This window comes from Lissotriton helveticus, chromosome 2_1, assembly GCF_964261635.1.
Source record: "Lissotriton helveticus chromosome 2_1, aLisHel1.1, whole genome shotgun sequence".
NCBI classification, from domain to species: domain Eukaryota; kingdom Metazoa; phylum Chordata; class Amphibia; order Caudata; family Salamandridae; genus Lissotriton; species Lissotriton helveticus.
The window spans coordinates 689,060,217-689,080,986 of record NC_136059.1 but is presented as its reverse complement, the minus strand read 5'-3'; the positions used below and the strand labels follow the sequence as shown (position 1 = coordinate 689,080,986).

At 44.7% G+C, this 20,770-nt stretch overlaps 2 protein-coding genes across 11 annotated transcripts in view; one reads left to right on the top strand and one right to left on the bottom strand.

Annotated features, from left to right (window-relative positions):
• SLF1 (SMC5/6 complex localization factor 1) overlaps positions 1 to 5,807 on the bottom strand; it is a 786,836-nt gene extending 781,029 nt beyond the window's left edge. For 5 of the 8 annotated variants that reach the window (XR_013607070.1, XM_078675393.1, XM_078675387.1 and 2 more), the window contains exons 1-2: positions 5,304 to 5,377; positions 4,276 to 4,409 (exon numbers count right to left, since the gene is read on the bottom strand). Coding sequence is in view for 7 of the 8 variants with exons in the window: in XM_078675393.1 (XP_078531519.1) it covers positions 4,276 to 4,409; positions 5,304 to 5,334 (165 nt within the window). In the remaining variant the exon portion in view is untranslated. Of the gene's footprint in view, positions 1 to 4,275; positions 4,410 to 5,303; positions 5,378 to 5,497; positions 5,653 to 5,689 lie in introns of those variants that run through there. The other 3 variants (XM_078675388.1, XM_078675391.1, XM_078675389.1) reach the window with 3 other exon arrangements.
• Positions 5,808 to 6,246: 439 nt separating this feature from the next.
• Positions 6,247 to 20,770, top strand: part of KIAA0825 (KIAA0825 ortholog) — a 2,250,404-nt gene continuing 2,235,880 nt past the window's right edge. For all 3 annotated transcript variants that reach the window (XM_078675385.1, XM_078675384.1, XM_078675386.1), the window contains exon 1: positions 6,247 to 6,377. The gene's annotated coding sequence lies outside the window, so the exon portion shown is untranslated. The remainder of the gene's footprint in view (positions 6,378 to 20,770) is intronic.

Here is a 20,770-nt window from a genome sequence, read left to right as displayed (position 1 = left end):
TTTGATTCCTCCTCCTTTGCAAATACATGCTACAACCAGTGGTTTACTGAAACAGCAGTCTTTGCTCTAGCTCTTGAGATTTAAAGGGTTAGGTCCTGTGCATTTATAACATAAGTTCATTTTGCCAGAGGGGAACACTTGTGATCCGAATAGGTCAGTATACCTTGTACAAACCTTTTCCATGAACTTTTTCACAGTGCTCGCACTAGATTTCTTTGAGGCTAAATGGGGGAACCCTCATTATACTTTCAACTCATGTTGTGCATGCTGTGTTTCATGCCTTTCATTTGTAATAGAAAGTAATTCTGTTTTTTATATATTCTAGAATGGTGATTCCCAAATGTTTTAGAACTACAACCGACTACTAAGAAAAACAAACGTTCGCGATCCACTTAACTTCAATGCACAGGAGAAGGGACGATTTTTTTATGTAACTAAAGCATCTTGTGGTAGCTCAATGTCAATGACAAACAGTACATTTGGTGGCCACTAACTTTGCACAGACATAGAATTTTACTCATAAAACTATATAGTGCCCAAAAAAATAATGGGCGGAAATTGGGTTTCTGTGAATATTTATCTACTGTGTGGTATTCTGATTAAATAGTGACACTGCTTACGAAATCATCCTCACATTTGCCAGGTGTCGGCAGCTCTGGTGTAATGTTTCAGCCCCCACTCCTCGCACAAATCCCACAAAAAACATTAACAAAGCCAAATAGCAGGCTTGGGAGGTGGACCTGCCAGCCCTTACTGACGACCACTGGGCTGAGGAGCTGGCCAGCCCTCGGTACGCCGCCGTCTCCACCAGATATAGGCTAATTCAATTTAAGTACCTCCATAGGGTATACTACACGCGTCTCCATCTTTGGAAGATGGGGGCAACACAGTCCCGTCTGTGATACGGACGAGGGGTCGTTCCTGCATACAGTGTGGAGCTGCGGGGCACTGCAGCCCTTCTGCTCAGGCGTATTGTCTTGCTTGGGGCTGGTTCTGGTGTGGGATATCCCATCGTACCCTAGATTGGCGCTCTTACATAGCACAGAAGACATCGGGGGCAACAGGTATAAAAGACCCCTTTTGTTTCTGGGTTTCACTTTGGCTAAGCGGGACATAGCCCAGCACTAGGAGGACACATCTCGCCCTGTATAACCGCCTGGAAAAAGGCCCTGGACAGGTGCATGTCAGCGGAGACTATAGTGTTCCAGGCGAGGGGGTGCCCACAGAAGCATGGGAAGATTTGGTCTCGGTGGGATAAGTACAGGGACATAGACCTGCCCTCAATGTCACAGTCCGCCGCCCTTGATCCCATCGAACGACTGGTGGTGAATGATTTATCTATTTAATGTACCAATGTTCAAAAGATGTGGCTGGAAATTCTGTTGGCCTTTACATGCAATGTTCTTGCAGTATGCTTGGTGCGCATTAGGGGGAGGAGTGTTTTTCCTGGTCTTATGTTCTGCAGACCCGCTTCCTCGAGGAAAATAACACCCTGGACCAGTCACAATCCGGATTCCGCAGCAACCACAGCCCCGAAACTGTCCTCATCGCCGCCACCGACGACCTCCGGACCCTGCTGGACCACGGAGAAACCGCAGCCCTCATCCTCCTGGACCTTTCAGGCGCCTTCGACACCGTCTGCCACCACACCCTACGCACACGCCACCATAGCGCAGGGATCCGCGACAAAGCCCTGGACTGGACCACTTCCTTCCTCACCGGCAGAACCCAGAGCATCTGCCTCCCTCCATTCCGATCTGAAGCAACCAAGATCATCTGCGGCGTACCCCAAGGATCATCCCTCAGCACGACACTCTTCAACGTCTACATGGCACCGCTCGCCAACATAGCCGGATCTCACGACCTCAACATCATCTCATACGCCAACGACACCCAGCTGATCCTCTCCCTCACCAAGGCCCCCAACACCGCCAACACCAACCTCCATGAAGGAATGAAAGCTGTTACCGAATGGATGAAGAACAGCCGCCTGAAACTGAACTTAGACAAGACGGAGGTCCTCATCCACGGCTCCACCCCCTTCGCCTGGGACGACTCATGGTGGCCGGCAACACTGGGAGCTGCACCGACACCCTTCCACCAGGCATGCAACCTTGGGTTCATCCTAGACTCATCGCTATCAATGACCCAGCAAGTCAACGCCGTCTCCTCCTCCTCCTGCTTCAACACCCTCCTCATGCTCTGCAAGATCTACAGATGGATCCCCACTGGAACCAAAAGGGCGGTCACCCAGGCCCTCGTCAGCAGCAGACTGGACTACGGCAACACCCTCTACGTGGGAACCACAGCCAAACTCCAGAAACGACTACAATGCATACAGAATGCCTCTGCACGTCTCATCCTCGACATCCCCGCCATAGCCACACCTGCTCCCCGTCAACAAAAGAATCACCTTCAAGCTCCTCACCCACGTTCACAAGGCACTCCACAACACCGGACCAGCATACCTCAACAAATGACTCACCTTCTACACCCCGAAACGCCAGCCTCGCTCCGCTGACCTCGCCCTCGCCACCGTTCCACGCATCCCGACCGCCGGCGGCAGATCATTCTCCCACCTCGCCGCCAAGACATGGAAAACCCTCTCCATCCACCTGCAGCAGACCCAGGACCTGCTGACCTTCAGGAGACTTCTCAAGACCTGGCTGTTCGAGCAGTAGCAGCATTACATCCCCCCCCCCCAGCGCCTTGAGACCCTCACGGGTGAGTAGTGCGCTTTACAAATGTTTCATTGATTGTTTTTCCTGGTCTGATGTTCTGCAGACTGTAGGGGAGGGGGTTATACAGTCCCCAGAGACAATTTCTAATGCATTTCATTTGTGCTTTGTTTGCCGGGTATGATGAAAACTCAATAAAATCTGTTGTTAAAAAAAATGCCAAAAAGCTATCACATACCACGAGAGCAATTTGGCTTTGTCAATGTTCATTTAAACAGAATGCACAGTACCACTGGCGTAACCAAACTTGAGGGGGGCCCCTTTGCAAGGTACGTGGAGGGGGCCCCTCCGTACTCAATCTGAAGCTCTCCGGCCAGAGTACTCTGCTGAGGGAGGCTCACTGGAGCTTGGGTGCCTCCCTGCACCGCGGGGGCCTGTGTTACGCCCCTGCACAGTACACAAGCTGCTGTGCAACATGCCTTAATGAAATGAAGTGCTATGATGCGGTCAACTCTGACTGTGTCGTACTGTTTTTTACTTTACTTTAAGCAGTATTTCACAGCAGCCCGCACTGCTGTGCAACATGTCTAAATAAACATTGACAAAGCCAACAGATCTTGCATAGGTGAAATCTATCTGCTCTGCCAATGATTGTTTTTAAAGGGAGATGCCCTTCATGCACTCCCAGGCACACACATTTATTTTTCTAACCGGGGACTGCTCCCATATTTTTGCTTTTGCCCTCACCCCTTCCCTTATCCTCATACAATTCTCTTCCTTCAACTACTGTGCTGTTTAATGCTGAAATGGAGTGAAGACAGCAAAATTTCTGGCAGGCAGTGCTCTAAATAAAATATAGAAGTGCGGTCACTCACTATTTAGATCACCTGTTTGCTCCATTAAATGTATTGCAGCAGTGCTGAGAAGTGTGGATACTCTCCCTTTCAAGTTAAGGAAATACAGGTAGTCAGTACCAGACACTACCTGTACACGTAAGGAAGGTCGCATACCCTTCCCGTCATCTCTGCAAGATGATTTAATCTAATGTTATCTTATTCCTTGAATTGCCATAATTTGCTATAAAGAGAAGAGTGGCAATAAAATACAGGTTTTCTTTTTTTTTATATTAAAAGATTATTATGCAAAAAATATTTATTAGAACTTCCTCACCTTTTCTCATGGCTACAAACCTGAGGAACACTCCCCCACACATAGTTTGCGTTATTACGAGAAGATTCGGTGTAAATACTTCTTACATACCCTGTTGCCATGCCACTTTCTCTGGCAAGCACAATGTAGTTCATACATTAAAATAATCAGCTGTATTTTTTTTTCTTATTCTTCCATAGATCAAAAACATTAAAGGAACTTTTTCATATGATAAGGGGGTTTCAGATGCACTTATAATGGCTCCATGACTAAAATCAAAATTCGTATTTTTCAGAAAAAAATGCCTTCCGTGCAGTGGGACTCTTCGAGTCCTGACACCAGAAACTGCACTATACAATGTCGCTACAGGTTTTGAATACTTGGTCTCACTTGAATATAATTCCATAACAAGCTCTGTCAAAAACAGAACTTGAAATGATTAACTCACCTCAGTGTCAATGAAAGTGCAGTCAAGTTTAAATAGTAATTTAACTAGTGCATCCTTTTCTTTGCTCTTGAAACCTGTCAACTGAATTATTGGCTTCTGACCTTGCTCCTCCATCTCAAAGAAAATATATTTACCTGCAAAAACATAAAAATAAAAGAACAGTAAAAAATATATATGTATATTATATATAAAAGAACACATATTCGCTATAGTCTGTAGGCCAAATAACAGTATCGAATGTTAAGTGTAATCACTGTGATCAAAACAGAGTACTTTGTAGAATGGCATCAACAGATTATCGCTATACTACAGTTAGAAAGGCATGTAGGGGCGGCCGATCAATGTTCAGGGTGCGCCAGAACAAATTAGTTTGAACACACAAAGTGGATATCCAGACTAAATCGGAGCAAAGAGGTTGGGTAGGTTGCTGGTTTTGGACAATGAGGATTAAAAAAGCTGTAGGAAACGAGCAGGTTCTCCAGATACGAGCATTACAAGTACCAGAGCTATTTCTAATGGGTCGATGTTAGCAAACGAAGGTTTTTGTCGCAAGAGTCTACTTGTGAGAGTGTCTGCAGAAGGTGGCAAAGAAAAGCCCGTTGCTTTGGAGATTCACAAAGCAAAGGATACAGCTACTCCGCAGTGGCATTATTGAATGTGGTACGTGATGCACACGATTTGGCAACCTGAACAGACATCATGGGTCAGTGAATAACTCAGAGAAGGAAATGACTGGGGTTACTCGGCCATTTCTTCTTATATCATATTAGGTGGAAATGAATTGAACTAACAATATGATAACAAAACTAACAAACCGCATGTATCCAATAAGTATTTCATAAAAAAATTCATGTCTAGCTTCACTGTACCTAAAAGCACAATCGTTGTACAGGGCCTGTATTCGGCAAACAGCAATAACCAACATTCGCAGCTTAAGCGATAGCGGGTTTTGTTTGCTTAGTGAAAATATTTTTCTTTACGATACTCTTTTGGCAGACAGTGGCTGTGGGCATGAATGGCAAACTAACCATTTGCTGGAAAAGGGTAAAAAGAACACATAAGGGTGTCGTATAGTTGTCCATATGTTCGTGCTGATTGTATAATCTGTACGGGGCTGCTCTCACTTGGAGCACGGTGCCACTGGCACCACTCTGTGCCTGCGATGAAATGGCAGGAGTCTACGGCTATAAAACTACAAGCTACCCAACTCCCCGTCTCATACCTCTGCAGCTTCTCTACTCATCCAAGTCCCGCCACATAGTTTGAGCTGCCACCCGGACCCTACCAAGTCACTCTTTGAGGGGGCATTATGGTCTCCGACAGCAAACTGGAAGAAAGGCTGGTCTGGAGTAGACAAACAAAACTCACAAATCAACGAATATGGAAGAATGCACCATGAAGATGGAGACGGTACCTAATTTGGATAGTGGTTCTAATTAAAACGGTATATTTGGCACATATTATATTTGGCACGTATATTCATTCCCTCTTCCGAAATAGAGCAGCCAATCTCGCGAAGTACACAAACCACAATTTTAGAAATAGAAAATGGACTTTAACTGTTCGCAGCACAAGTGTCTTCGGAACTTTTCATGACACTGAGTCTCGGTTAACGGGAGAAATAATCATAAAACTGTAAAATAGCTAAGTCTGATAAAAAAAATCAAGAAATGTGTAGTTCAGCAAATGAAATGTATTTTGAAAGTAACAGGCTCAGAGAGATATACTTGATTAAGATGATATTAATGTGCCCGCGTACGTGTGTATTGTTTGTTATTTTAAAACAGGCACTTTCTAAAAGTATTGGCATCTAAATTCCACGTCGCGAATGCTTAAGCAAAACTGCGGTTATTGACACCCATTCCAAGGTGGCTGCCACCTTCACGCTTATCACGCAAAGACTCCTGTTTTATAATGGAAATGAACATCGGATCACGTTCCGGAAGTGGTAGACTGCTTCCGGTTGGTTGTCATTGACGCCGTGCATAGTTGGTAAACAGAGTGACTGGAACACGGGCGCCGCGAAGGGACGGGATTGGTTGCAGAGGGCCGGTGCGTGTGTGCGCAGCCGCGCACTCGTGTGTCCTGTTAGCGCGCCACCGGTAAGTGTTTAATAGTTGGCCAATCGGCAGTTTGGCTAAAGCAAAAGTTTGTGCGAGGTGAGTGAGCTCGAGCTACATAGCCTCTCACTCGCCTCAGCAAACTGCACTTGTGAAGCAGCTTATGCTTTAATTGTAAGGTCATATTAGACATATTACTCGTATTATTTACTGTATTGCCTCTCTGCTATTGTAAATTGGCGTTTATTAAAATATTGGCCTCGAAAACGGAAGCTGCTGTGCTCGCATCTGCATCATCAGTTGCTGTAAAATATTGTAATTTTTATAATTTGTACTGTATTTCAATTTTTGTATACCTGCAAGCTAATTGAACATGGTATATAAAATATAACACAAAACGATTGTCAGTGACTGAAGTCCAAATGCCCTTGCGAAAAAACTATTAAGAGTAACCCGCGCGAATAAAAAAAGAGTCAACCTCCTTCAGTTTTGCAATTTAGTACCAAATGTAATGCAAGTTATCATTACCCAACACGGTGATGGTTTATGCGTGTTTAGGATTTTGTTCAGGTCGATCCCAAGTAGTGTGTAAATGAGCACCGAACAAAGATTTTAGTTAAGCGATATGATGCAGGAATGTTTGTAGTGAGACAGAATATTAGTGGATGGTGCTCATTTTATTCGCTGGAGAAGAAAGCAAGGTTTAGTTGGCTGCAACAAAATCCTAATATAAACATTGATTTCCAGCATGTTTGCAGATTTCTGTGTAACCAGAAAATCACTAGCTGCTGTCCTTATAAGTAGCTCCTAGAGGTGTGCTAAATTATTCACTTTTTCATTGCGTAATTACGCATAATGTCAAGAATTTTACACAAATTCACACGAAAATATGCAAAACTGACATTTGACGATATTTATAGCGCAAAATGCATTGAGGTAACAGGTTTTTAGGAACCCGTTTGGTGCCAGGGGATAACACCCGAAGACCTCTGAGTTCTCCCTGTTCCGGACCACAGAAACACGGAGTCTTCTAGTCGAGTCAGAGATCGAGTTTTTATTGATAGCTACCAAGTAACAGGTGTCCTAGAAGCACGACAAACACGGGTCATGTGTTCTCAGGAGACTGTTCGTTTTTACAGAACCAGCCTTCTCCTTATATACAGAAATAATAGCTGCGAGCGAGAATTCTTGAGTTTATGATATGGCTATACACATATTTCTACAATAATACAAAAGAGCGAAGTCATGTAGGCAAGCCCGTATTTTAGATGTCCAATGTGTGATAGATTACTCTGCCAAGCCCGGAACTCCCATCAGATATCGATGAAACCCTAATAAAGGAAGGCACCTCCTAGTCATGAAACTGGCCATAAACAGGGAACAGGACAGGTGTGTGTTTGTAGAAAGCATGGTTTGTATGTAGTGAATGGTTTGGGGAATGTTATGTATCGATGCTATCGCATTTGGCCACTGGGCGAGGGGCTGCCCAGACAGGTTTGGCTAAAGGCAGTGGAGTCGGTTGGGATAGGTCAAAGAGAAGTCAGGGAAGGAGGACGTGTCCTTTTAGATCAAGCTCGACCTTTAATTGACTTATCATGAGGGCAAGACGTAAGATGGATGACGTTCACAAAATGGAGTCTAAGGGGTTGGGACGGAAACTACGATTTGGGGGTGTTGGCGACCCTCGATTATGACGCAAATGCATGGGAATGATGCCCTAATCATTATCGGTTCGCTGACACCAAATTCGTCATGGTACGTTGATATTTTGTGACACGGGTATTGGACCTCGATATCGGGATGACAACAAGGTCCAGATTTTCAGAACCACAGACCCTCCTTTTGCCCTTATGTAAGGCAATAATTCATATTAATCGGAGTCCAAATCCGTATGAAGGAATTCGTGGAGATGCTGCTGTAACATCATTCTGTTGCTCAGTTCGTCTCCTGACACAGGCTTCCGTACACATGACGTAGCACAGAGGCCACATAGTGCAGGAGCGCACTGTATACACAGGCAGAACATAAACAGAAGTGCTAAGATCATCCCAATGAAGATCAGTGTTTTCCATCCCCATGTAGCGATTAGTTCCCAGAACCACCCTAGTAAGGACCAATCTCCTTTTTCCACGTGGAGGGAATCAGATATTTCGTGTAGTTTAGAGATGGCTTGGTACACTGTCGGTGCGTTATCAGGGACGAAAATGCAACAACTGGTTTGGATCACTCTACACACACCACCACGATCGGCGAGTATGATATCTGGGGCAACTCGGTTCTGAAGGGTCATAAGTCGATCCGACTGAAGTTCGGTCGTCAAATTTCCAAGGGCTCCGGCCGTTGTAGTCACGGCGGATTCAACTATCCTCGATAACTGGCGAATATTCCTGCTGTTTACCATAGGCCCCCAAAATGGCAGAAAACCCTTTGCGAAGTCAGCGAATTCCTGACCCGCGGTGTCGTCTTTACTCACGACACCTCTAGCTGTCCTTGTCCGATGGTAATCTGCTCTGGCCGTGTAAGTGGGAGGCAGCAGAAATGCGATAAAGCATGTACCTGAGAAGTCAGGGGGCAACCACGTGTAAGCTTGGTCATGGCAGACGAAATACGTGCCTTTGGCTGCTAATAGTATAGGGGAAGTTCGGGAAGCGAACACATATGTTTCCGCGCATATACTCTTCCCTAATTGAACTTTGGGATCCCTGCCGATACCCTGTAAACATAAGTGACCTCGGTTGGGTACTATCCAAACTGGGCGGGATTTCTTTGCTGTCTGGCTCTTACTCAGGTAAACCCCATATTTGGTTACGTTCCAACGAGTGTACGGAGTGAGTTCATCTTTGGGAATCGTAAGATAGGTGTCGAACTCTCTACTCATATTTCTTATCCCTGCTATTAGTGCCTTGTTACGGGAATCACTTTCAGTAGAACGTGTCGGGTGAGGTTCTAGGGCGAATAGGAACATGGTCTGGAAAGCCCACAGAGAACCATAATAACTGAAAGGCAGGATGAAATATGGGATACCCTTATCCGTTGTGTGTGGCATGAGTCCACATATCCAACAGTTCGATGTGTTCATGATGGACTGGTGTTGGTGTAGGAGTTGAATAAATGAGTTATTTACAAATTCGAGTCTTCTGGCAGATTCGTGTTCAGGTAGAGGGTGAAAATAGTGTGGAAAGATAGTAGGAGGAGGCTGTGGCCGGGTGTCATTTGAAAAGGTAACTCGGAATACGAATAGAGTATAACCAGTCAAAAACATCGTTATGCTACACAACATTAAAATACATGTTATCAGAAACTTTCTTTTGGCCAGTACAGTGCACAATTGTCTTTCAAAGTTTGGGAGTCTGGTAGGTTTCTTTACCCTAGGAAACTCCATCCTCTAGTTGCTGCCCGCGGTGGTAGGTTGGTTCTGCCAGGGGGTGCGCTCTGTTCAGTCCGGGGTAACTCCCTTGGACCAACCAGAACCGTTGACCTAAACGTCCCCAGTTGCACTCCCCAGCCTTCAACCGCGACCCTAGCAGCAGAACCGGATGGCGGTTCGAAAATCAAAAATGAGCAAGTTTCCTGAGAGCGAGAGAGCTGAAAAATCAAAAATAGTTCTTGGGGGAAGGGAAAATCACATTCGTTTGTGTGTCTTTTTATTAGTCTCTTTGTCTTGACCTTAGATTATACTGTTCTTTCCCAGGTACGGTGTGGTCTTCAAACAATGTCTCAGGTTCGGTGGTGTCCAACTGCATAGACTGTGGCACAAATCCTTGTAAAATATGATCACTCTCCTTTTCGGTACCAGTTTCTTTTAAACGTGCATCGCTGAAAGGGATGAAGCGAGGTATGGATTCTGTCTCGGAGTCGGCAATTCCTTCGTTGACCCACCGGTCGTATGGAAGGGGCAGAGGGACCCGTTTACAATGGGTCCCGTGCACCCAGTTCTTTTTGCCGTCCACCCGAACCGCTGACCTCGTGGAAAGAAGTACCAGGTAAGGTCCGGTCCACCTCGGCTGTCCGTTGTTGGTGCGCTGGAAGTTCCGCACCAAAACCCACGTGCCGGGTGTGATGGAGTGACCTGGATCGTCAGAGGCTGGTGGAGAGGAACTGTGAACCTGTTGGTGTAAAACACGCAATTTAGTTGTCAATTCGCACAAATAGTCAAGCAGTACGGGGTGCTCTATTTCGCTAAGTTTCTTTGGTCTTGGCACGCCCCAGACGTTGGCTGGGCGGCCAAACACTATCTCATGGGGGCTAAGTCCTAATCTGGAATGGACTGTCATTCTCGTTGACAAGAGTGCTAGGGGCAAGGCGTCAGGCCATTTAAGACCTGTACTGGCTTGGATTTTGGCTAATTTGAGCTTTAAAGTGCCGTTGTAGCACTCTACCAATCCAGCTGATTGGGGGTGATTCGCAGAGTGGAATTTTTGCTGTATGCCTAAACATTCACACACTCTCTTCATCACGCGTCCTACGAATTCACTTCCATTATCACTCCAGACAATTCTAGGCATGCCAAACCTCGGGAAGAACTCTTTGACAAGGGCTTTGGCGGTTGACAAGGCAGTGTTGTCTGTAAGGGGGTACGCTTCCACCCACCTGGAGAAAGCGCAAACAACAACGAGCACATACTTCAGATTGTTGCATCTCTCCATGTGAATGAAATCGAGCTGCAAAACCTCGAACGGATACGTTGGAGGCGCAAAATGACCAGCTGGAGTTGGGGTTCCCCTACCGGGATTGTACTTCAAACACACCATACAGTTTCTGACCACATTCTCTGCATATTTCGGGATATTGCTATTTTGCCATACTGGGGCCAATACTTTACAGATTCCTCTCGAACTGATGTGTGCAAATCCGTGAGCCATTGTTACTACTGCAAGTACATAGGCGTTAGGCAATAACCATCGCTGGTGTTCTGACAATTCGACCCAACAACCATTCGTGTCTAATCTACCCTTACTTTCTCTCCATTCATTCACCTCTTTCTCAGTTGCCTCGGCTTGTATAGATTTCACGCTTTCAATGGTGTCCTCACACATTCCTACATCAGTAATCCATCTAGCGGGACCTACAACATACATCCGACTCATTGTGTTCCTTGCAGTCTCTTTCGCAACCTCGTCTGCAAATGCATTCCCGCGGCCAACATCATCCTGAATCTTTTTGTGTGCACTACATTTTATAATGGCAACTTGTAGTGGCAAGGTCAGTGACTGGAGGAGCTCATTAACTAGCTGACCATGTTGTATCTTTGCACCATGTGACGTAAGAAACCCACGTTCACGCCACAATCTCCCAAAACTGTGAGCCACACCAAAGGCGTATTGGCTGTCAGTGTACACATTCACTCGTTTTCCTTTCGCTAACACACATGCTCTGGTAAGCGCAATTAGCTCTGCAGCTTGTGCAGAATTATGGGAAATGCGCGCAGTCTCTATAATGGTGTGTAATGTCGTTACGGCATATGCTGCAGTCGTATCACCATTCGGCAGCTTGAAACATGAACCATCAACCCATAAAGTATCATTGCATTCAGGAAGGGGAGTGTCCTGTAAGTCTACTCTCCCTTTTGTCTCTTCTTCTGTCCTAAAGCAGCAGTCATGTTTATCAATCTCGTCTGTTCCTGTCGGAATGGGTAATAACGTTGCGGGATTCAGTGTATCGCACCTCTTTATGTGGATGTGACTTGCTAGCAGCGTAAGTTCGTAACTGGATAGTCGAGCGCTAGTAAGGTGTTGTGTCTTCGTCCTGTTTAGTAAAATGTCTACTGCATGCGGAACCATAACGATCAGAGTATTATTCATGACTAATCCAGCGGACTGTCGGATGCAGACAGCTGCTGCGGCGGTAGCCCTCAGACAACTTGGTAGGGCTTTAGCCACAGGGTCTAGAGTTGCCGAAAAATACGCGCATGGGCGCTGTCTGTCCCCAAAATGTTGTGTTAAAACTGATAATGCACAACCTTCCTTCTCGTGGACATATAATGTAAAAGGCTTACTGTAGTTGGGGTTTCCCAACACAGGAGCCGAACATAATGCATCACGCAACTTGTGAAAACTCGTCTGGCAATCTTCAGACCAAGGCATAGGATTTGGCGTGTCTTTACAGAGTAGTGCCAGCAAGGGTTTAGCTAGTAGTGAGAAATTCGGTATCCATTGTCTACAGTACGATGTAATGCCCAAGAAGGCTCGAACCTCTCTCTGTGTCCTTGGGGCACTTAGTTCTGCGATTGCCTGTATTCTTTCTGGTGTCAGTCTCCTTCCCTCCTTCGACAAGATGTGACCTAAGTAGGTTACTTCTTGTCGGCAAAATTGTAGTTTGGAAAGAGACACTTTGTGCTTCATGTCACATAAGTGATGCAATAATGATAACGTAGCTTTCTTGCAAATCTCTTCAGTGTCTGCAGCGATCAGTAGATCGTCTACATACTGAATCAGAGTTGAACCATTTGGTAGAACAATCGTGTCTAGTTGTGTTTTCAGGGCCTGACTGAATATTGATGGGCTTTCGCAGTAGCCTTGAGGAGCGCACTTGAAGCGGAAACTTCGTCCTCCTAAATTAAATCCGAAAATATCTCTACTCTCCTCAGCAATCGGGATACTGAAGAAAGCGTTCTTCAGGTCAATCACCGAGAACCAATTTGCTGAAGCTGGAACCATCGTCAATAAAGCAGTAATGTCGGGGACAACTGGAAACTGTGGGATAACTATCTTGTTCACTTCTCTGAGGTCGATCACGAACCTATACACAGGGGGTTGTGAAGGATCAGTACGTTTTAAGACTGGCAAAACTGGACTGTTACAAACATTTCCTGTTGTTTCTTCGATGACGTCTTTATCAATCAGGTCATAAACAATCGTCAATAACGCCTTTTCACATTCGCTAGATATTTTGTATTGGGGAATACGTGGCAACCTAATGTTGGCTTTCAACGTTATGACATACGGTGCTATCTCCAAACGACCTACATCATTAGAACCATTTGCCCAGAGTGCATCAGGAAGACACGACAATTCAGTTGCAATATTTTCTTTCGACACATACATTGGAGAAATGACTTTCTTACCGAAAGTAAGTTGTACTCCTAATGGTGAACAGTACAAAGTCGCATATAACCTTTTTAGCAAATCCAATCCTAACAAGTTTTCACCACAACCTGTTGTAAGAATGAGGGGTGCCTCTAATTCGCATGGGCCAATAGAAAGAGATACAGGACTGGAGATCGGGTTTCTAACAGGGGCGCCAGAGAAACCTACTGAGACATTCATTTCGCCAGACAAAGGTGCGCCAGGAAGTTTCGAGTGCATGATAGAACTTTTTGTAGCACCAGTATCCAGCAGAAATGGCTCTGACACTCCTGAGGCTATTACCTCGACATAAGGTCCATTCTGATCTACTGGAACTGAAACAACTCCCTCTCTTTGTCCATGGCTGTCCTAGCAATCGTTACCCTCGTATTCATGTTCGGTGTAATAGTCGTCAGCATAGTACTGAGCTGACCTGGTCGACGCATTATTCTGTTGGTCGAAGCTGTTCATCGAATTCTGAGGCGTAAAAGAAGTTGTATTCTGCGTGGAATTTCCACGGCCCCTACCTCTAGGGGCATGTTGAACACCTCTTCCCCTTACACCCGAAGCACCGCTCAAACGTCGCGCAAGAGCCGGACAATTACTTTTAAAGTGACCCTCTTCCTTGCAATATGCACATTGATTTGGGCCATAAGCAATACGCTGGTGGGAAAACTTGTTTCCTTGCGCGTTTCTCGAATACTGATGTTGCGGTTGATAACTGGGCTGACTAGCCGTGCGAGGCGGATAGGCTTGCTGGAGAAGAACTTTAGTTTTTAAATCTTTTGTCTTTCTGTCTACTTTATCTAGCTCGTCTTTGCGCCTATTTTCATAGTACTGGGCCGTAGCTAAAATTTGAGCTGACGTAGAGACAGCCCAAGCACTCTCTGAATCTTTCAATTTATTACATAGTTCAGGGATTAAATTATGTACGAACTTGTCTACAAACAATCTTTTGCCACCCTCGGTAGCCATATACTGACCACTATGATCGGTGAAAGTCTCCTCGAATCTTGTGAAAAAGTCAGACACATTCTCATCTTTCTTCTGCTTGCATGCAGATAGCTTGTCCCAGTTCACGCGTACTTCAGGCATTATTGTTTTCATGTATGCAATAATTCTACCGGGAAGTTCAGCTATTAACGGCTCAGGTTTAGAACCACCAATTTGTCTAGCATCTATAGCGGCAATGTTCGCCCATGAGTCACCTAGTTCTTGGGCATGGTTCGTATGGCGTATTTTGCTCCATAGAGGATGTGGGACAACGTTCCCAAACAGCATGTCTATGTCCGCTAAATTCATTATACATGAGCTTGCAGTTTGCGATAACTCCTTATAATACCCAGTCGGGTTTTTACGAGGATCAGGCAATGTCTGCTTGAGCGCCAAGACTTCGGATCGTTTCCAGGGGACATGTACCCATACACGCTGGAAATGAGGCAGAATTTGCGGTACTACATTTGCATCGCCTTCCCTCCAAACCGGAGGAACCTCTCTCATGGGGTACTGTCTCGCTCTTTTCCTATCTGATATGTCGTCTTCGTATAAAGATCTAGAGACGTTTCCTTTACTCCTATAAGAGAGTAATAACTCTATCGCTTTCTCAACATCTCTGCCTGTAATCATGCCTTTGTGGAACTTAAAGCGTGTACGCCATAGTTCGTTCATTGTGTATGTGGGATCATTTGTCTCCAAATCTTCGCCCAGATATACACACATTTCTTCGAATACGTATCTCTGAGTGGGTGCATTCCATTGACGGAAATCTTCCATAACAGACTGAACATCATATCTAACAGTATCCGTAATCCATTTACGGGCTCGTTCATTTAGCACTTTTCTTTCCTCGTAATCAGGCAGTTGACTACGTAACTGTCTATCTTCTGTTTTAGGGGTCGTCTTAGGCGACCCGAAGAAAGGTGAAAGCAGACCAGTGACGGTACCTGTCACTCTTTGTCTAATAGAAGGAGAAGCTTGCGGAGGAGCAAGTGCATCGGAAAAAACAGGCTGAGGCAAAGAAGAAGTAGAGGCAATAGTAGAGGAAGTTGAAGTAGTAGCAGACGTGGTATCATAGACAATAGCTGGAGCTGTAGGCAAAGTCGTAGAAGTAGATGGGGTAGGTAGTAAAGATGGCGACCCTTGAGAAGGCTGCGCCGGAGAAGTAGGAACCAGCTGAACAGTAGCTGGCGTGTGTGCAAAAGCTGTGTTTCGTGCGCCGGGGCGTGGTATAGAAAAACGCTTTGGCGTTGTAGTAGCGTCTAACGCATAAGGTGGAGGTGAGCTTAATAAGTGGGACATTAATGGATCTTTCTCGGATCTTTCCTCTTGACCTTGTCCCTTATTTGGTAACATCGGGTAGCATTTATCTACTGCTAGTTTCTTGCTCCTAAGTATTTGTTCGCTTTCTTGCTCTTCCTCGTTATCCCTGTATGCAACGGCAGCTTGCACCATCGACATACCTCTTTTATTCTTTTTTGCTAACTTTATTTCTTTCTGTTTGGCTTCTTTGCGCCATAAGCGAAAAGAGTCAAACATCGCCGGCCGGGCTTTTCTCTTAAATAATTTGACCTCTAGGTTATCTAATATTTCTGAGTCGCAACTACCATATTGGGGCCATTTTAAAACACCATCCTTGCGGGTGTATTTTATCCACACTTCATTATATGTGATAGGGCCTACGCCGTGCTTTACGTAGAGCTCATATGTTGGAGTTCCAATCGGAGGAACCGGACAGGAATCCTCTAATCGGGAGTCCTTACTATAACCAAGACAAAACAAGTTTCCAAGTCTGCTAAAACCAGGCATCTTTGCTCACTAGTCTAGCTTCAAACTTCAAAGGATTATCAATTACGATATTTCTCGTGAAAACACAAGTCCTTCGGCTTTGGGGCTTGCAAGTACCAAATCAAGGCGTATCTCAAGGATACCAAAAACTAAGGACAAACTAAGGACTGGGAGACGCTCCACTTATACTTAACTGAAGTATTTGAAGATCGGTGACGTCGCTAGAAGACTCGTCTATCGTTTCGCTCTACCAAGGATCACTGGGTCCAAAACAAGGCGATAGTCAGGGCAGCAGTCCTTCGTAGCCGTCGGGACACGGGGAACCTCGCAGCAAAGACCTTCGGAACCACGTCGACATACAGGGGTCGCTGAAGTGGCTGGCCGTCCTCCGGAATTTTCACACGAAGCTCCTCACGAACATCTGGCTTGGACCGTCGCCGCTTGATATCGCCCCGAGTTGGGCGCCAACTGAGGTAACGGGTTTTTAGGAACCCGTTTGGTGCCAGGGGATAACACCCGAAGACCTCTGAGTTCTCCCTGTTCCGGACCACAGAAACACGGAGTCTTCTAGTCGAGTCAGAGATCAAGTTTTTATTGATAGCTACCAAGTAACAGGTGTCCTAGAAGCACGACAAACACGGGTCATGTGTTCTCAGGAGACTGTTCGTTTTTACAGAACCAGCCTTCTCCTTATATACAGAAATAATAGCTGCGAGCGAGAATTCTTGAGTTTATGATATGGCTATACACATATTTCTACAATAATACAAAAGAGCGAAGTCATGTAGGCAAGCCCGTATTTTAGATGTCCAATGATTACTCTGCCAAGCCCGGAACTCCCATCAGATATCGATGAAACCCTAATAAAGGAAGGCACCTCCTAGTCATAAAACTGGCCATAAACAGGGAACAGGACAGGTGTGTGTTTGTAGAAAGCATGGTTTGTATGTAGTGAATGGTTTGGGGAATGTTATGTATCGATGCTATCGCATTTGGCCACTGGGCGAGGGGCTGCCCAGACAGGTTTGGCTAAAGGCAGTGGAGTCGGTTGGGATAGGTCAGGGGGAAGTCAGGGAAGGAGGACGTGTCCTTTTAGATCAAGCTCGACCTTTAATTGACTTATCATGAGGGCAAGACGTAAGATGGATGCCGTTCACAAAATGGAGTCTAAGGGGTTGGGACGGAAACTACGATTTGGGGGTGTTGGCGACCCTCGATTATGACGCAAATGCATGGGAATGATGCCCTAATCATTATCGGTTCGCTGACACCAAATTCGTCATGGTACGTTGATATTTTGTGACACGGGTATTGGACCTCGATATCGGGATGACAACAGGGTCCAGATTTTCAGAACCACAGCATCATCTCGTTCATTTGTAGGAAAGTTCCTATTTTGCCTAAAAAACGAAAGTTCCATAAACAGCAGTTGAGCAGGTTCTGTCTGCTCGGATTGTTTCTGTGTGCTAATTCTAAATTCTTTAAGCGACCAGCAGGTAATTAAGCAGTGTGGCATAATAGTGTAATTTCAGGAATTTCAAAGATTAGTTTTTAGCGTAACTAAAGAATAAGTCGCATTTGCAAGGCATCAGTTTATTATAGAAAAAATGTGTAAATTTCGTGAACCCAGCAAGCCACACGAGTAACAACGAAAATAACTTTTTAACAAATACAACATGTAACTAAAAATAGTAAACTGCAAAGTGCTGTTTAATACAAAGTGCTGTTTTATGCATAGTGGTGGTTAATGCATAGCGCTATTAAATGCTTTACTGCAGAGTGCTATTTAGTACAGAGTGCTAATTAGTGCCGAAAACGCTGTTAAGGGCAGAGCGCTATGTAATGTAAAGTATTGTTAAGGGAATAGTGTTGTGTGATGTTAAGTGCTATGTGATGTAGAGTACTATGTGCTGTAGAGTGCTGTACGTTGTAGAGTGCTGTACGTTGTAGAGTGCTGTATGCTGCAGAGCGTTGTGTGCTGTAGAATGGTGTGTGCTGTAGAATGGTATGTGCTGTAAAATAGTGTGTGCTGTAGTATGGTGTGTGCTGTAGTAGAGTGGTGTGTGTTGTAGTGGGTGTGTGCTGTCGAGTTGTACGTGCCGTAGAGCGGTATGTGTTGTTGAGGGCAAAGTACATAGTGGTGTAAAGTGCAGAGTGGTGTTCAGTGCAGAGTGCATATTGTTGTTAAGTGCAGAGAGCAGTTTGATGCTGAGTGCAGGGTGCAGATTGTTCCTGAGTGCAAAGTGCAGATTGTTCCTGAGTGCAGGGTGCAGATTGCTGCTGAGTATAGGGTGCAGATTGCTGCTGAGTGCAGGGTGCAGTTAGCTACTCAATGCAAGGTGCAGATTGCTGCTAAGTGCAGGGTGGAATTTGCAGCTGAGTGCAGAGTGCAGTTTGCTGCTGAATGCAGGGTGACAAATGCTGTTGTTTGCAGATTGTTATTAAGTGTAGGGTGCGAATTGTTGTTGACTGCAGCTAACTGTTGAGTGCAGAGTGGAAATTAAGATTTCTAAACACCTGCAACAAAATACTATTGACTGTAGAAACTGTATACGGCACTTTATTGTAGGTAACCACAAAGGCTTCTTAACGCGGTATTATATTGAAAACACAAACCTTTTTATTGTACTAACCACAAAGCCTTCCTAACGCGCTCATTGTATTGAAAACACGCACATTATTATTGTAGTTAACCACAAAGCCTTTTTAACGCACTCATTATATCGAAAACACCCACTTTTCAAAGCACTCATTGTATTGAAAATACGTACATTATATTTAAAACACCTATAAAAAAATATTTTCTGCACAAGCTCTTTGCACGCAGTTGGCAAGCTGAAAAGCACTTGTAACATGGATACTATATGTTATTTTATTAATGAAAAAGCCAGCTGTCCCATAACCAGTAAGAACAAAAACGAAACTTTAAAACTGCAACGAAGTAACAAACTGTAGAAACGCGCATGTAAAACTGAAACTGACATGCTGTGCACAGTTGACGTGCGTGACCTAATCCAAGTCTAAAATCCTGCAGAGTGCACTTTGTTGTTAAGTGCAGAGTGCATATTGTTATTAAGTGCAGCGAGCAGTTTGCAGCTGAGTGCAGGGTGCAGATTGGTGCTGAATGCAAAGTGCAGATTGTTGCTGAGTGCAGGGTGCAGATTGCTGCTAAGTGCAGGGTGCAGTTAGCTTCTCAGGGCAGGGTGCAGATTGCTGCTAAGTGCACAGTGCAGTTTGCTGCTGAATGCAGGGTAACAAATGCTGTTGTTTGCAGATTGCTATTAAGTGTAGAGTGCGAATTGTTGGTGAGTGCAGCTAACTGTTAAGTGCAGAGTGGAAATTAAGATTTGTAAACACCTGCAACAAAATACTATTGACTGTAGAAACTGTATACGGCACTTTATTGTAGGTAACCACAAAGACTTCTTAACGCGGTATTCTATTGAAAACACAAACATTTTTATTGTACTTAACCACAAAGCCTTCCTAACGCGCTCATTGTATTAAAAACACGCACATTATCATTGTAGTTAACCACAAAAGCCTTCTTAACGCACTCATTATATCGAAAACACCCACTTTTCAACGCACTCATTATATTGAAAACACGCACATTATATTTAAAACACCTATAAAAAAAAAATATTTTCTGCACAAGCTCTTTGCACGCAGTTGGCAAGCTGAAAAGCACTTGTAACATGGATACGTTATGTTATTTTATTATTCAAAAAGCCAGCTGCCCTTGAACCAACAAAAACGAAACTTTAAAACTGCAACAAAGTAACAAACTGTAGAAGCGCGCGTGTAAAACTGAAACTGACATACTGTTCACAGTTGACGCGCGCGACCTAATCCAAGTCGAAAATCTGCGCGTGCACATCTCTTGTCTTCTGTCTGTTCCCCTTGAGTCCTTGAAAGCTGAAATGATTGCAATAGAGTCTTGCAGCGACGGATCGCTTTCGCGATTCGATTCGCAGGTGCGAGACCTAAAAAGCAGAATTGTCGGAAAGATGCACAAAAGCTGTTTCTCCTGCCAGTGATCCAGTGACTGTTAACAAAATTAATGAAATTAGGAAGGATAAAAGTTCCAACTACAAGCAGTCTAGACCATACCAGAATTGAAAACCACATCTAAATTACGCCTTCAAAAGAGAGGAAAATGCTCAATCTTTTGCGTGCTATAGGTGCGGCAGCACATCACACACAGCAAGGTTTGATAAATGCTATGCGAAATTGGCAAAGTATTCAGCGTGTGTTCTGGTGAGTCATTTTACTAAACTGTGTAGAAGGAAGTCTCAAAGGAAATCACAAATGACCTGTATAATCAACAATGACTCTGATTTGTCGGATACTGAGGAAGATAATTTTGAAAGCTTGAATACCTCAAGTGATACTGCCAGACATGTCGTAGTGAACATTACGGGTGATGATAGCAACAAGCCACATGTGCGTAGTTTCTTTCTGTGGCATAGACTTACAAGTTGCTGCTGATTCTGGATCTCCGTTTACCATAATTCCTAAGTCAAATTGGGATAACAAATTTCATACTGAAATTGGTCCACAGTTACAACCCACTGATGTAAACCC